Here is a 15,428-nt window from a genome sequence, read left to right on the forward strand (position 1 = left end):
TAAAATTTAGTAGTAACAGTATTTCATGGCAAGAGACAAAGGTATGTAACAGTGTTTGTAAAAGCAAATTATTAGATTATTAATTCCATGGCAACATCTTTGGAGAAACTTCCTTTTTTCTCTTCCTATGAATTTCATGCAGTAAGATATTTCTTAAGTTTACCTTAAGAAAAGACATTTTTGATGGAGTTGGAATGTGTATCCCAAACTGCTGATGAAAAAAGAAAAGTCTAAAAGATCCTCCTGGATTTCTGTCATACGTTTGTATCTTGCAGTAACGGTTCTTTAGCTTCAGCGGGAGCTTGTGGGCTGTGGGGATGGCCGTGGCTGCCACAGTGCTTCTTCCAGTTGCTGGATCGTAGGTTTAGGTTTGTGTGTTCAGGAATGAACAAGGCAACAAGAAGTGCCAACAGCACAGAACACGCTCCGAATAAGAACGGGGGTCCAGGAATTATAGAATTCTGAAAATGGCAACAACACAAGGTATTAGCAAATCTCCAGACACACAGTAACAGGCTGTAGTTGCCACTACACACGTTTCAAGAGTGGGAAAACCTTATTATCGCTATGCAAGCCATGCAGTATTGGTGCCCACGTGGAGTCTTTTAGAAAAGACATGGAAAGATTGTTACACCCTAAGCCTTAGGAGAGTGAGCGTGGGGTTCTGAATGCTCGCCAGCTTCCTTGTTAGTGCGAGTTCTTGCTGCTGAGTGTCCTCAATAGATTTATTTTTTTTAAGTTCCTAATAAATAGTGAGAAATTGGTGGAAAAAAGCAAAGGATGACAAACCAAAAAATATACATGTGAAAGGTCAATCCAGCATCAAGGAGAGGAGAGGGGGATGCTGGTGATGTCAGTCCATCCTTCCCGCAATCTCTTCTCTTTACAAGGGTCATCACTTGTCCATTGATACCAGCTGTAGTTCTTTGAAAGTTAAACTACATCATACCATCTACGTCCTTCATTTACAGTTAGCGTAACAAATGTACCGCAGCCCCACAGTGCGAGGGGGGGCACCATCCCTTCCTAGTCTCTTTTTTTAGAATTAATGAGTAAGCCAAGTATACCTGTTGTAAATGGTACTGTGTGACCGCGCCACCTCCTGCTGGCGATTCAGGCATGGGGAGTTCGTTCAGTTCAACATGAAATATATAGAATATAAAACCATAAAGTGCTGGTCCCAAACCATTACACAGTCCTCGAATTCCTGTTATCATCCCTTGAACAACACCTGGGAAACATAAAACACTGTTACCTTTCTCTATTTCTACACAGATAATCAGCTATTTTTCATGGGTTGTGAACAGATGAATAAGACTTGATTCACTTCAACCATCAAACTGGCACGAGCAGGGAAGCTCTCACGGGTGCCGTGCACTGTGCCTGCAGAAAAACTGCCACACTCTATTCAAGGGTTTTCCCCATCCACCCTCAGGCCCAGAGCAATGCAGCCGAGCTGCGCTCACAAGATCCTTGCACTCCATCTCACAGGAAAGGAAGCACTCTGTGCAACCTGGACAACTACAAAAACTTGTCAAAATAAACAGCATTTAGTTGGCTAAATATTTTGCTGCTGTGGGAACCTGCTGAGTGGTTTTCCTCTGTGCCAGAAGGACTTAATACTCACATATTACAACTTAGAAATAACTTGGGGTTTAATGTTTTATGCCCAGTGCTCAGGTGTAGGGGCTGCTCTGTGAATGGTCGGGCAGGCTACGACTCTGCCGGCACAGCTGCCCGCATGGTATTCTTTGAGTAGAATACAAAGTATTAGGACAACACCTACCCTGCTGGTCAGCATCAGCAGTTCTTGAAACCAGCGCGCTTACAGCTGGGAAAGTAATACTGGACATGGCTGCCACTGCACCAGCTGCCCACATCATCCTGCAAAGAACAGAGACCCAAAGTGACTGTTCCGCATGGACCACATGCTGCCTTGGGGCGGCTCTCTGTAGAGGGACGTGTGGATACACAGTGCCGCCTCTCCCCTGGGCAAAGGGTGAGGCACAGAAGGATACCGTATCATTCCACTACTGAAATGAAATGTACCTACCATGGTTCTGATCCAAAGCCGTACCACGCAAGCTGGAGTATCTGAAATCCTAGGCCCAGCAGGATGGTGTTCTTATTTCCAATAGATCGCATCAGTAAACTCAGAACTATTGTCTGATGGAGGAAAGTAAACGTATTCTGAATGTTAAACACATGCATATAAACTAATGAATTAAAAAAAGCAACAAACCTCCCAAGCATTTTATTCTAAATGTTAAATACATGCCAAGTAAATAAATTAATTTTCAGAAGTCAAGTAAAATTCTCCAGTAGCAGCACTTGTCAAGTATTCAGGAGCCTCTACCAAAAGCCATCAATCATTTAGCAAGTAATATGAACAAACTGTATCCCCTTCTGGCGCACAAAGAATTTAGTTTTCTCAACACAATACACTGTGGGTATGAAGGAACCACACCCTCGCTGGGAAGCTGTTTTTTCATGCAAATGGAAGTTAAGAGTGTTAATTGTTTCAGACTTAGAAAAGCAGTTACAGAAAAGATGAGTCATCTGTCCAGACCCACAGTATTATGGAAGTTCTCCACAGTGCTTTGCTCTTTCAAACTTAACAAACCAATGAACTACGGATCAGTAACTCACCTGTGCAATAATGGAGAGAATCCCAAGGACTGCTATAAATGCTGCAACGCTTTCAGATGAAAATCCCATTATCTAGATTTAAGAAAAGGCAATTTGATTATTAACCAGAAAGTGTATGGGAATGTCACAGAGACCAGTGGGGAACACGCTACCGTTCGGCTCTTCCCTAACTTAGAAAGAAGGATGGTTTTAATTAAATCAAGCAAGTATACAAAAAAGATAAAGGGGTATAAATAGATAACAAGTAAATGGTTTCCACCAAAAAACCCCAAACAAAACCAGTCTAACACAGTGAATCTTGTACTTCAAGATTAATGCAAAAATACACAAAACACAAGAAACTGTTTTATAACTCATTCACCTCTCCTCTCTTTGTCTCTCTAAAAAGAGACAAAACCCAGAACATCAAGAAGACTGAAATGAGCTGCTGGAAGCTTTTAAATTAGATGAGCACTGCTTACCCCCGTTTTCTGTCCTAATTTAGCAATACTGAAAAATTTACTTTGTTTGAATCCATGTCAAAATGTTATGTTACCTGTCTGAGGTATAGGAAGAAGCTGGAATATTGCCCTGCCTCTGGGAGGTAGGAAAGAAAGACTGTTATGCAGATTAGCAGCACAATCGAGTCCTGGCCAACTTTCTTCAGTGACTACGACAAGAAAAAAATAAGACATTTAACCTTCACAGTCAGAAAAGCATGTAACGAAGTGAACGAAGCTATTACCTTGCTTAGCAAGATAACTGGCAAAACTATTAACAGAAATGCAAGATTAAACTTGAAAATATACAGGCTTTATTTTTTAAGCTTGAAAGATAGTAAATTCAGCCTATTTCTGTCTCAAAATCCTAGCATTTACCAATAAAATAGTCCATATTTAAATAACTTACTGCAAAAGGATCAGCCTGTTCCCATGAAATGGGTGCTCCCCAGGATGCTGGCCTCATCTTCTCCGGCAGTGACTCTGGCACAGCCACAAGAATAAAACAAATGTCTAATAAGGCTATTGCTGTAGCCAGGACAACCACCAAGCTGTCTCCGTAGACTCGACCAAGGTAGGCACCGATTGCAGGGCTGGTAACTAAACTTGCTGCGAAAGTTGCAGAAACCTGGAACAAACAACAGCTGGTGAGATGTGCGATGTAAATCCATGTGTCCTCATCCTCAGAAGCCTTCGTGTTTGACTCGCGTAACCTTTTCCCTGCGACTGCGCACCTGCAGCCATATTTCAGACAGCCACAACTTTTAAAAAAAGACTTCTTTTTTTGAGAACTGGACAGCCACGGGAGGCACTCGGCACTCTTGTATATACTGACATAATTAGGTTTAATTAACTTGACAGTCTGCTGGTGTCTCTGGGAAGTGATGAGCTGTATTCGATCTTTGTATCGGTGAAATGGGCAATGCCTGGTAAAAAAGAAATCGCCTGTATCAAGGGCATATTAAATTCAACCTGCTGGATAATCCAGTTCTGTACAGTGGATCTTCAGAAAGTTGGTTGCAGTTAGCTTTAGAACTTGAAGGAACTTTCTCAACATACCTAAATCCCTGATGTGTACAGGCAGAAAGAAAATATTTAGCTCTTCCTGCTGAATAAACATGGTAACAGATTCCGTAATGCAAACACACAAATAATTCTGCTAATTGGTAACATGCAGGGTTGTGAAGGCTCCTAAGATCTGGCTGGTTGTCAGGAGATAAAGGAGACACAGAGGCGAGTTGTAAGACAGAGTGGTACCAATGTGAGAAACACCAGACGAGTAACTCCAGCCCCTCAAATCATGAGTAACACATGTGACAACGGTTCAGACAGATGTGGGGAAGACAGTTTTTAACACGGTCATATTTTGTTTAAGTTACAAGCAGAATATTGAAGGGAGGCAGGACTGGATGAGAAGAACAATTAAAGAGAAAAAAAATCAGTCTGAACGAAAATCAACTTGCCAGAGAAGGAACAAAACTACAGTTTTGGAAAGTTTTACCTACTGAAGTGTTCAGTATGGAACACCGCAGGAACAGAGCCAGAGAAATACATACCAAACCATAGGCCATGCTTCTCTCGTGTTCTTGGGTTATGTCTGCTACATATGCAAAAACCACAGAAAACGTCACTGCAAACACTCCAGAGACAGAGATGACAGCGAAGTACCACCTAAGAACAGTACAAAAACAGAACAGCTCAATAGAAACAAAAAGTCTATTTACGATCCAAGTCCTGTTCAACATGTCCAACTTCATTAAAATAAATTTGCATAAAGCCAATGTGAAAGGATCTCAATGCAGTTGTGTAATTCCTCCTTAGCCCACCAAGTAGAAAGATGAACCCCATAATTTTATAAAGCCTGTGAAAGCCGCTGTGATGAAGTACTTCTTGGAAACAAAGTGTCAGGTGAACTGCAACTGAGTGTCTACAATTCAAAGCAAATTAGGAACCTCAGTATTCTGAGAATCCAGTCATTGAGAGGTCTCAACATTAGCCTTCTCTTTATGCTACAGACACTAGCACATGTCATTTGAAACATTAATCCATGCTCAGAAACAGGCTACTTCCCAGAAAAGGGATGAAGAATCCATGAACAATTCATGGGACCAGAGAGAAAACTGAAAAGGCATGTAGGGCTGCCTGAACAGCTGGCTCTGCCCTGCGCCCATGCAGTCTGTGCTATGGCTGCACCCCCAGCTGCAGCACGTGGGCAGCCCAGCACCACTGCAACACGGCTCATGCCCTGCCTGGACAACGTGCGCACCAGGGAACAGCTTACTGACTGCATGCAGTGGGGTAACTGGTGGGTTTTAAAACTTGAGAAACAAAAGCATAAAACTGCAGGAACATTTTAAGTTACAAATGGTCTCTCCGTGCACTATCTGGCACAGTAAGGTTTTCATTTCTGCGCAGCCAGTTAGTATTGGAGTACCAGGGCCACAATAAAGGCCTGATCTTTACTGAGCAGCATTCCAGTCTTTTTGGCAAGTGTGCTGAAGCAGGAGTGGGGCCCACAGCACAGAGCTCAAAACCAGCAGGTCTTAAAATTTTGAGCAAGGTGTTTGGGTCTTCAGTTTGACTTCAGCAGCTACTTCAGTTTGACTCTGTTCTCCCAGCTTTGCACTGTATTAATACAGAAGCTTCAGCCTTCCACAGAGCATAAACGATAGTTATCAACATTGCTACAAGTGTAAGCATTTATATAGCACCCTTGACAAGAAATGGCAACTCTAGTGTGAAAGCATTTACTGACCATGGGCTGATCTTCATTAGTGGTATTGGTGCACAGGTGAAAAACACTGTTAGCAGCAAGAAGGACTTTCGCCCCCACACGTCAGAGAGGGCACCTATGAGCGGGGCACTGAGGAATGACAATAAGCCCTAAATGGAACAAAACATTGCAAGTTAGAGCCAAGTGGTTTGAATCATGGTAGCCAACCATACTGCACTGACTGCAGGCTGTGCTCTATTTTTACTAAAGGTGATGACTACAGTGCAGTGCATCAGAGGCAATATGGCCAAGCGTGACTGATCTACTTGCCTGTTTACATGAAATTTGAGATTTATTACGTCAGAGCTACACAAAATTCAAAACACAGATGATCCAGTCACACCACCAGTCTTATGAACTGTGTTTTATAGGTTTATACGTTTAGAAGTCACATAAACGTAAGTAATTGGAAACATCCTACTGGAGCAACAAGCTCCAAGTGAAAAACTCTCAAATCTTAACACCACATCTGTCATTTGGGATTAATCAACTACCTTTTTATTTACTGAACCCAGACAGCAGGCAGAGACTAAGTAATATCTTATTACAAGTAAAATGATGCATATTTGCTTTTTCAGCAACCATTTATTCCTGTTTTCTTTATAGCCTCCTGAATGTTTCATTCAACTGGCAGTCATTTCCACATTCCTCCCACCATTCACTTTAAATTGTGATTAACTTCTGTCACCATACCTTTACTCCTTGAATTAGCCCATTCATTAGAAACGTATGTTTCGGGAAGGTTTCATGCAAAACCTGGAGAAGATATACAAACACTGTCATTTACAAAATAGTAACAATAAACATTGCTCATGATGCACCCAACTTCTGCAGTGGCAAACCCACAGTAGTGTTATATTTTCATAGGATACAGAGAAATAAAAAAAAGAAGAGAAGACACACCACAAATAATCCATTTAGTCTATAATTCACATGGCAGGTACTTTGAGATTTTAGCTTTACTTGGTAGAGGCCTCAGTTCTCTCAACACTGGGAAGGATTTGTGTCATCCAGCCCTAGTGTCTGAAATCTAAACAGACCACAGAGAACCTAAGAAATGGTCTTAGACCAGACTCCCCAGCCCATCATCCGCAGGGGTTCGACAGAGAGAGGAGAGACAACATCATTCTGAAGCGTCTCTCAATTCAGTGACCACGGCCTAGACAGGCAGGTTAAACCAGGCACCTCTCTCAGTCCAACTTGTGTGGCGAGAGATGATTCCAGACAGTGACCGATGTGCCTTTTATGTACCAGAGACTGTGCGTGGCAACATCAGCTTATGGGACCACACCAAGACTGCATTTTAGGCGGAATTTGCTTGAAGATCTCTAAGCCTTTGCTCCTTTTAATTTGTAAGCATGTGTCACTCTCAAAGATTAAATCCAAACAGAAAGCAACCAACTACATTAGAAAATAATTTGGTACAAACATGTTGGTATGACTGTCTCGCTAATCACAGGGAAGCTGTGACTGGTGTAACAGGGTTTGTCCTCTGAAGCTTCTGTTTAAAGCACAGCCAGGTCAGCAAAGATCTCCCTACCTACACACACGTCTGCATAATTTTACCAGATTGCAAGTGTATTTTTGTCCTTACATTTCTAATGTGCCAACTTTTCGTAGCATCTTGAAAGGAAAAAGATAATTTCACTACCGTCTTACTGGTTTCAAGTCAGAAAATATTTATGTGTAAGCTTGAGCGTGAGCAGATCTGCAAATCAACAGCTACACTGCGTCATTATACTGCTACAGTGAAATAACTTTAAATTACTGATTCCACCTAAGAACATAAAACTCTTCATCTGCATAACACAGTAACTCCACGGTAGACAATTTTAATTCTATTCAGATGATGTTCAGTGCCTTTGTGCTAATTGCCCCAACTCTTCAACAAGAAAAAGCTGAAGCGTCTCACTTACCACCAGAGTGGGTGCTGTCAAGAGTCCCCAAGCAAAAAACTCCAAGAAGATCACTATAACAGCATGGTAGACGCTTGGTGAACCTATTCCTTGAGGCTAAAACAAGAGGAAAAAACAAGTGATTAGAACATCTATCACAGTCATGAGAAATGCATCTGAACACTCTAAACAGAGGACTAAGGACTGAAACAGGACTCAAACAAACGCAACACAGTTACTCAAGCTAACTGGCACAGAGCAAAGTTCCTTTTTTAACCCTTTGCTGCTAACAGCTTGAAATGTCTTAAACCTCCACAGATAAACCACTGATACTGCCTGTCTGGGAAACAAGGACACTACCGAAAGCAGAAACAGACTCTTATTTAGAGAACTAGTTCCTTTTCCTTGAGAAAAATGCTTGAGGTCACATAATGCTGCATGGAAATCAAGTTTCCATAGTTTCAGGACACAGCAGTATTCACACTCAGCTATCCTGAAGTCTAATTACTTAGTCTACCAAACAGCTCTATTGTACTTCTGTTAGCAGAAGGCACCATGGTTAAGTACGAAACATGGATAGCTCTAAATCAAGGAAGAAAAACTGAAATAACATATGCCAGAAGGGAGTCTCAGGAACAGCACTGATCACTTCCCAAATACTGAGAGCAGGCCTATCAGCTACAGTGTGCTTCAAATGTAGGGAGAGATCTGGATAAAAGATCTGAAATAAGGAACTTCAAATTCTCTCATGATTTAGTATCATCAGAAGTAGCTTTTGAGGAGGGAAAAAAAAAAAGAGCATGGGTGGGATAACCTACTCATCTCACATATTCTATAAATGCCTGTCAAACAACGTGCCACAGTTCAGCGTTTGCAAGTTGAGGAAACGACATTATGAAGGCATTATGAATAACTCATCAGAAATCTCACAGCATTCTTTAACCTTAGACGTGCTGCCTTTACATCTACTTTCCTGGCTTTGCCTGAAGGGGAGTTACTAACAGAGCATTACTGATCTGACTCGACCCAGCACTTATAGTGAGCAAACACAAACAAACTACGGTCCTCAGCTGCTTCCCAAGGAGGTTCAGGGGGGTCTTATCAATGCCTGTAAATATCTGATGGGAAGGGAGCACATATGACTCCTCTCAGAGGCGTCACTGACTGGACTGGAGACACACACTGAAGTACAGGAAATTCGGCTTACACTTTGAATAAAACCAACCCCTGGAAATGCGCTGCCCAGTGAAGCTTCAGAATCTCCATCCCCCAAACCTAACTGGACACAGCTCTGAGCAAACCGCTCCAGCTGACCCTGCTTGGGGGTGAGAGTGGGCAGCTGGCTTGGAGATTTTCAGAGGTGCTTTAAAACCTCAAATATGATGCAATTTTAAGTTTCAGTTAGGTAATACTGGAGTCCTTCATTTATCACAAGATTTATGTAAGCCATACCTAGCTTTTCTTTCCAGATTTCAGTATTTCCAACACAGAAAAAAAGAAAAAAAAAAGCTTTCTGAATAACTGTAGGAAATAAATGCAGAAAACCACACTGGCTGCTTACCCCTGTTGCTAGAAAAAATTATAAATTTTCAAAAGTAACCACATCAACACGTAGAGGTGAGCTACAGGAGTACCTTAGCACTGTGCTATTTTTCTTTACCAAGTCCTCTTCAGTCAACAGAGACATGCCATACAGACATTTCTGCTATTTTTTCAGCCTATTCTCTTAAGGAGGTAAATTAACAGTCTTTATAGGTACAGAAAGTGGCTATAATTACCTTCACTTCCCAGAATTCCTTCCCCTTTCTACCCACAATCCTTATTTTATTTTCAGGTTAAAATGTATCCAGCTCTGCACAAACCCAACAATGTGAGCTGTTTTCCTCAGTCTGGTACAGAAGATCCAGTTCATTCTCACAGTCACTTGATTCCTGGCAAGTTACTGGCTCGTGACCCACAGATGGTGTGGGGAGAGCCACGAGCCACGTCTGTCCCCCCAGGCACCACAGTTCAAAGGCACCTCCACTCTGTCTGCATACAGCAAACACAGGCTCAGCAGTAATCGGTCTCTTTTCTGCCTTTGTCCAGCTCCAGGCAGCCACAAACCAAACCAGCAGAACGGTGCCAGTGGTTGTCCTGCACAGCAGAACTGCTGGCGATTTTAGAGGCACATGGTGGGTGACAGCTGCCCCCTGCCATGCCACCCAGCTGTAAGCAACCTGATCAGATGTCTTTTATTACACTGGCAGAAACAAACAGAAGCGATGTTTAGATTCCTAGGGTTAAATATTACGGTGCAAAAGATACATTATCTGCATTCAGACTGAAGTACTGGTCTGATATACCCTCCTACCCCGAAAGGTACAGCACAGGCACTGAGTATTCAGCCCTACTGTACTCTGCAAACCTGCCGTGCTGTGCTTTACAGACTGGCCAAAGTAGTGTAATCTAATGTAATAACCTAGGTGCAACCAAACCGGAAGGCTTTATACCTAGAGTTATGAAGCCTCTGTGTGAACAACCTGGAACTGAGACATTCCCATCAGAATAACCACAATCCTTCTGGGCAACCACACAGCCAGAACAGAGCGTAATTATATTTAGCAAAGTCTGTGGCACAAAACTGTAATCTAAGAATGACCCTTTCTCTCGTCAGAGAGAAAATGTCTTTAACCAAATGCTGTGTACTGTCAGTCATGCCAGCAATAAAAGCGCATCTGCCAGGCAACCCTAAGGACACACAGCTGACAGCAACAGAATAGCCATCAAAGCAACACCACCAGATACAAGGTCATAGCTACCGCTCCCTCTGCTGGGAAGGGTAAGGCACCAAGTCCCAAACGCCAATTCTCTCCAGCACTGCCCAGCTGCACACTTCCTAATTCATGACTGCTTCAGAAATGCATGATCTTACACAAGACAAGTGCTCATAAAGGAAGGCAAAATTAAGAACAGTGTTGAAACCCCTGGTGTTACTGCCTTTCCTTTGGTGAATCTGACCACACACTCTTGAGTACACACATCATTACATGCTGCTTTCTGTCATGCAGCTACAAAGGAAACACCACAAAAATACCACCAGGCACCACCCATCGCCTCGCCAAGGGGACCTGCGTTGTAACTTCTGGTGGGAGGAGAGGCATTGCAGAAACAAGGGCTGGGTTTCCAGTTTTTTTCTTTCCATAACAGAAACAGTGATTAGGGTCAACAAGAAATTAAACTGACTGAAGTTCTCCATCAGTAAACTCTTTTTGCCTGTGACACTGGCTCCTTAAAAAGCTGTATGTTCTTGCAGGCAGAGTCACAGTCTTCTTTGATGTCAAGTAGTTTCAAAATAAACTAATTAGGCTGGAAACTGGATGCTCAGATGCTTGATTAATTACTGGTTTGCCAGATGGAGACAATCAAGATATGGGCCGATATCATTCACCCATTTCCCACAATGTCACAGAGAATGCTGGGGAAGCAAAGAAACTAAGGAGAGTGAGCACAGGTTTTGGCTTTTTGGCAAACTTAAAAAAAAATGCAAGTACAAAGTTTTTTAGAGTCATTATAAAGAATACTAGGCTACACCAGATTTTATAATTTTATAACGAATTCCCAGAACATTTATGTGAAGGCAGAAAATATCACAAGCTAGTATTTTTGTTATCTGACAGACATCTACAGAACTTCATCTCATGCTCAAAATGCATCTCCCCACTGTTTTAAAAACAACTGAACATTGTACAGAACTCATGCAAGTTTGCACTCTGCTTTTGAAACTGATGAGAGACACTGAATGCAGCACCCCAACTATCACTGAATACTGTTGTTGATATCCCTTCTCTCTTGGCTAAAGAATGTTGAGAGATGAAGGACACTTGGAAATATACTGTATTTCAATCAATGACTGCTCCAGAGAGATCTTCTGAAGCACTACATCCCATCAGATAATGGTCCCCGAGATGTTACATAGAGGAAAAAAACAGGGGCAACGATACATGGGACGCAACTAAAAACCAAGCTTCGGCAGCCCAAACATTTCAGTTTCCTTTCTTCTTACAATGTATGCATTTAAGAGGAAGCAAGACAGTGTAAGGGAACTGCAGAATCCTGTTCTCTGACAGCGGGAGCCTGTCCCGGGGGCCAGCCAATCCGTCTCCGCACAGCAGAAGCAGGGAGGGGGGCAGCCGCGGGGCCGGGGCTGCTCAAGACAGCGCCCTCCATGCGGGCTGGCACCGGGCGGGCAGAGTACTCCGTGTGGGTGGCACTGGGCAGGCAGAGACCCCTCTGTGCGAGTGGCACCGTGTGGGCAGAGGCCTCTCCGTGCGGGTGGCACTGGGCGGACAGGGCTATCTGTACAGGCTGGCACTGGGCAGGCAGAGCCCTCTCTGTGCAGGTACAGTCCTCTGTGTGGGCTAGCACAGCTCTGGCAGAGCCTCTCTCTGTGTGGGCAAAACCCCTTGTGCAGGTGACACTGTGCGGGCAGAACCCTCTGTGCAGGCAACACGGTGCAGGCAAAGCCCTCTATGTGCAGGCTGGCACCGTGGGGGCACGGCCCTCTCTGTGCGGTGGCACCGAGTGGGCAGAGCCCTATCTGGGCTGGCATCGCGTGGTCAGGGCTCTCTGTGCTGGCATAGCCCTCTGCATGCAGACTGGCACTGTGCAGGCAGAGTCCTCTTGGGGCTGTTCCCACACAGGCAGAGCCCTTTACATGCAGTGGCACCGGGCAGGCAGGGCTCTCTCCGGGCTTGCACCTCCTGGGTAGGGCTCTCTATGCAAGCAGAGCGCTCTCTGCGGTGGCACCATGCGGGTAGAACTCTCTCCGTGCAGTAGCACCGTGCAGGCAGAGCCCTCTGTGCGGGTGGCACCGTGCGAGTAGAACTCTCTCCGTGCGGGCAAGGCCCTCTCAAGGCTTGCACCGCTCCGACAGGGCCCTCCGTGTGCGGGCAGAGCTCGCACTGTGCGGTGGCACTGTGTCGGCAAGCCGCTCTCTGTGCGGGCAGGGCCGTCAATGAGGGCAGGGCCCCCTGTGCGGGTGGCAACGTGCAGGCGGCACCTCTCAGGCAGAGCCCTCTCTGGGCTGGCACTGGGCAGTCAGGGCTCTCTATGCAGGCAGAGTCTTCTGCGTGGGCCCTCAGTGCAGGCAGGGCGCTCTGGTTCCAGGCCTCCCCCTCCCCGGGGCCTCCGGCAGCTCCCCCCTGCCCCGGTTCCGCGGGCGGCAGGCGCGGCCCGGCCGGGCGGCCCCTCTTGTTCCCGCTGCTGAGGCGGCCGCGGGGCCCCGGCCCGGCCCGAACGCGCCCCGCCCCGCCTTACCGTCCCGCCGTCCTTAATGATGATCTTCTTGGCCAGCATGATGCTGCGATTCACGGCGCGCTTCTTCTTCTTCCCGCCCTGGGTCATTTTACCATCGCCCGGCCCCGGGAGCGGCGGCAGCGGCGGAGCCTCCCTGGCGGCCGGGCCTTCGCTTCGCCTCCCCCGCGCGCACCACCCCTCACGCGCCCGCCGCCATCTTGGCCCGCGCGCCACCGCCCCGCATCACGCGATCGCCCCATTGGCCGCGCGCGGTCACGTGACCGGGACGGCCCGTTCCTCACCCGTTCCTCCCCGGGCAATGGCCGCGACGGGGAAAACAAACAGGGTGCCGAAAAATAGGCGAAAGCAGGCGAAAACGGAGCCCTGATGAGCCCGGGGGGCGCAGGGCCCGCCGCTCGCACTGCCCAGCCCGCTTGGGTTTTGTCCCGGTCCGGGCGGCGCTGTCCCTGCCCATGGCAGGGGGTTGGAACTGGGTGATCTTTAAGGTCCTTCCAACCTAAACCAGTCTATCATTGTATGATTCCCCAACGCGCTGTGGCGGCCCTGCCGCCCCTCGGAGGCACTGGGGCCCCTCTCGCCTTTCCCCCCGAGCTGGCCGGGAGAAAGGAGGAAACCCCGCAGTTCTTGCTGGACACTGAGAGGCACCTCCAGGCCAAAGTCTATCCCTACACGCATAACCCATCCCAGAAACCCAAACGGGAGGCGTTAAACTTTGTTTATGGCAGCTTTGATGACTTGAAAAGGGCAGTTGACCCGAGCTCTGATTTACCTGCAGCCCATGGGTTGAGGCAGAGGAAGGGCAACTTTCCCAAGGCATTGAACCTCTCACTGGAGAAAATATTTAAAAAAAATGTACTAGTATCAGTTATTCTGCATGTTATAATTTTAATTTATCGCTGATGCCCTGGCAGCACTAAACACAGCAGCATCTGTCCCCATCCAACACCACAGTCATCATCACAGATGCAGCTCTCCATGGCCATGCCTACATACCAGGCTTTTCTCTACGTTCTTCACTCACTCCTCCATCACTTTTACTGCACATCCCTATCTCCGCAGCTCCTGCAACAGCCCCGTTTCCCCAAAATGGCAGCCATGTGTTAACACCATCTCTGGCCACGTAAACAGTGATGCACAGACCTGAGCTCTCCTTCCCTTAGGACAAACACTGCTCCCTTAACAAGGGACTGTAAATCACTCACTGCTTGATTGTGTGGACTTAAGTTAAACTAAGAGCCATAAGAACAAACACCCTCTTATTACAGCTTCCTAGAGATTTCTAATTTTAAGAGGTGCAGGGCTACTCAAGCCAATGGATCTGCTCTTGGTCTCGCAGCAGACAAAGGCCGGCATGCTCTTGCTCATGACAGGAAGCATGGATCCACCCAGACACCCGTAGGGGAAAAAAGATCTTTGCAGCCGTTGCTATCATCAGTCAGTCATTCGTCACAAGTCCTAATAAGTTATGCCAAGCATGCGACAATTGCAGCATTCCAGGGTTTCTCATCCCTTCTATCTGAAGAGGAGAGGGGTCCTAAAATTTTGACATGGTTTCAAGTCTTCTGCTTGGAGAGAATGTTGTTATGTTTTGGTAGGAGCATCACACACAGATGCGTACATGACATGTAAGGAACTCCTGTAAATAAGTTAAGACGACTACATCTCATCAAAGATGTTTTGTAACGAGGCTGATTGAACAGCTGGTTTTCCATTTACACCCTTACATTAGACCAACTTCTGCTATTGATGTCATTATCCCAAATGCATCTTAAATATCAAGTTTGCTCATGTAGGCTGAGCAGACAATTCAAGTAAGAATTCCTAACTTTAGAATAAACTATGTATGACTTGCTTTTGCTGTCATGAATTTCAGCCAGCTACATGTTTTCAAATACCAGACTCCACTTATCTACCTAGGTCCTGACATAATCTGCCTTGCTATTATTTAACTGAGACAAATTCCTGACAAACATTTCATCTCCTGAAGTAGAGAAACAGAAATTGTCTGTTACATCTAAACACTGTTAGTGTCCAACTGTCTATACAAAGCAAATGCATAATATGATAATAATAAATAATATAAATGAAGCTCCGTCAGGGGAGGTTCAGGTTGGATATCAGAAAAAAATTCTTCACAGTAAGAGTCATTGGGTACTGGAACAGGCTGCCCAGGGAGGTGGTCGAGTTGCCTTCCCTGGAGGTGTTTAAGGAACGGGTGGATGAAGTGCTTAGGGACATGGTTTAGGGAGTGTTAGGAATGGTTGGACTCGATGATCCAATGGGTCCTTTCCAACCTTGTGATTCTGTGATTCTGTGATTCTGTAATACTGCCTG

The 15,428-nt window shown here is 45.5% G+C and overlaps 1 protein-coding gene across 1 annotated transcript; it reads right to left on the minus strand.

The window, feature by feature from the left end:
- Positions 1-242: 242 nt before the first annotated feature.
- On the minus strand, positions 243-13,310 carry MFSD14A (major facilitator superfamily domain containing 14A). Its single transcript, XM_054073112.1, has 12 exons — positions 13,095-13,310; positions 7,818-7,913; positions 6,595-6,657; positions 5,884-6,011; positions 4,685-4,799; positions 3,538-3,756; positions 3,185-3,298; positions 2,650-2,721; positions 2,054-2,166; positions 1,787-1,884; positions 1,068-1,231; positions 243-461 (listed from the first exon to the last, which is right to left on the minus strand). Exons 1-12 carry the CDS (start codon positions 13,179-13,181, stop codon positions 255-257), a joined length of 1,476 nt encoding a protein of 491 aa, XP_053929087.1. The 5' UTR covers positions 13,182-13,310; the 3' UTR covers positions 243-254.
- Between the last annotated feature and the right edge of the window lie 2,118 nt (positions 13,311-15,428).

This window comes from Cuculus canorus, chromosome 8 (assembly GCF_017976375.1).
Source record: "Cuculus canorus isolate bCucCan1 chromosome 8, bCucCan1.pri, whole genome shotgun sequence".
Taxonomy (NCBI): Eukaryota; Metazoa; Chordata; class Aves; order Cuculiformes; family Cuculidae; genus Cuculus; species Cuculus canorus.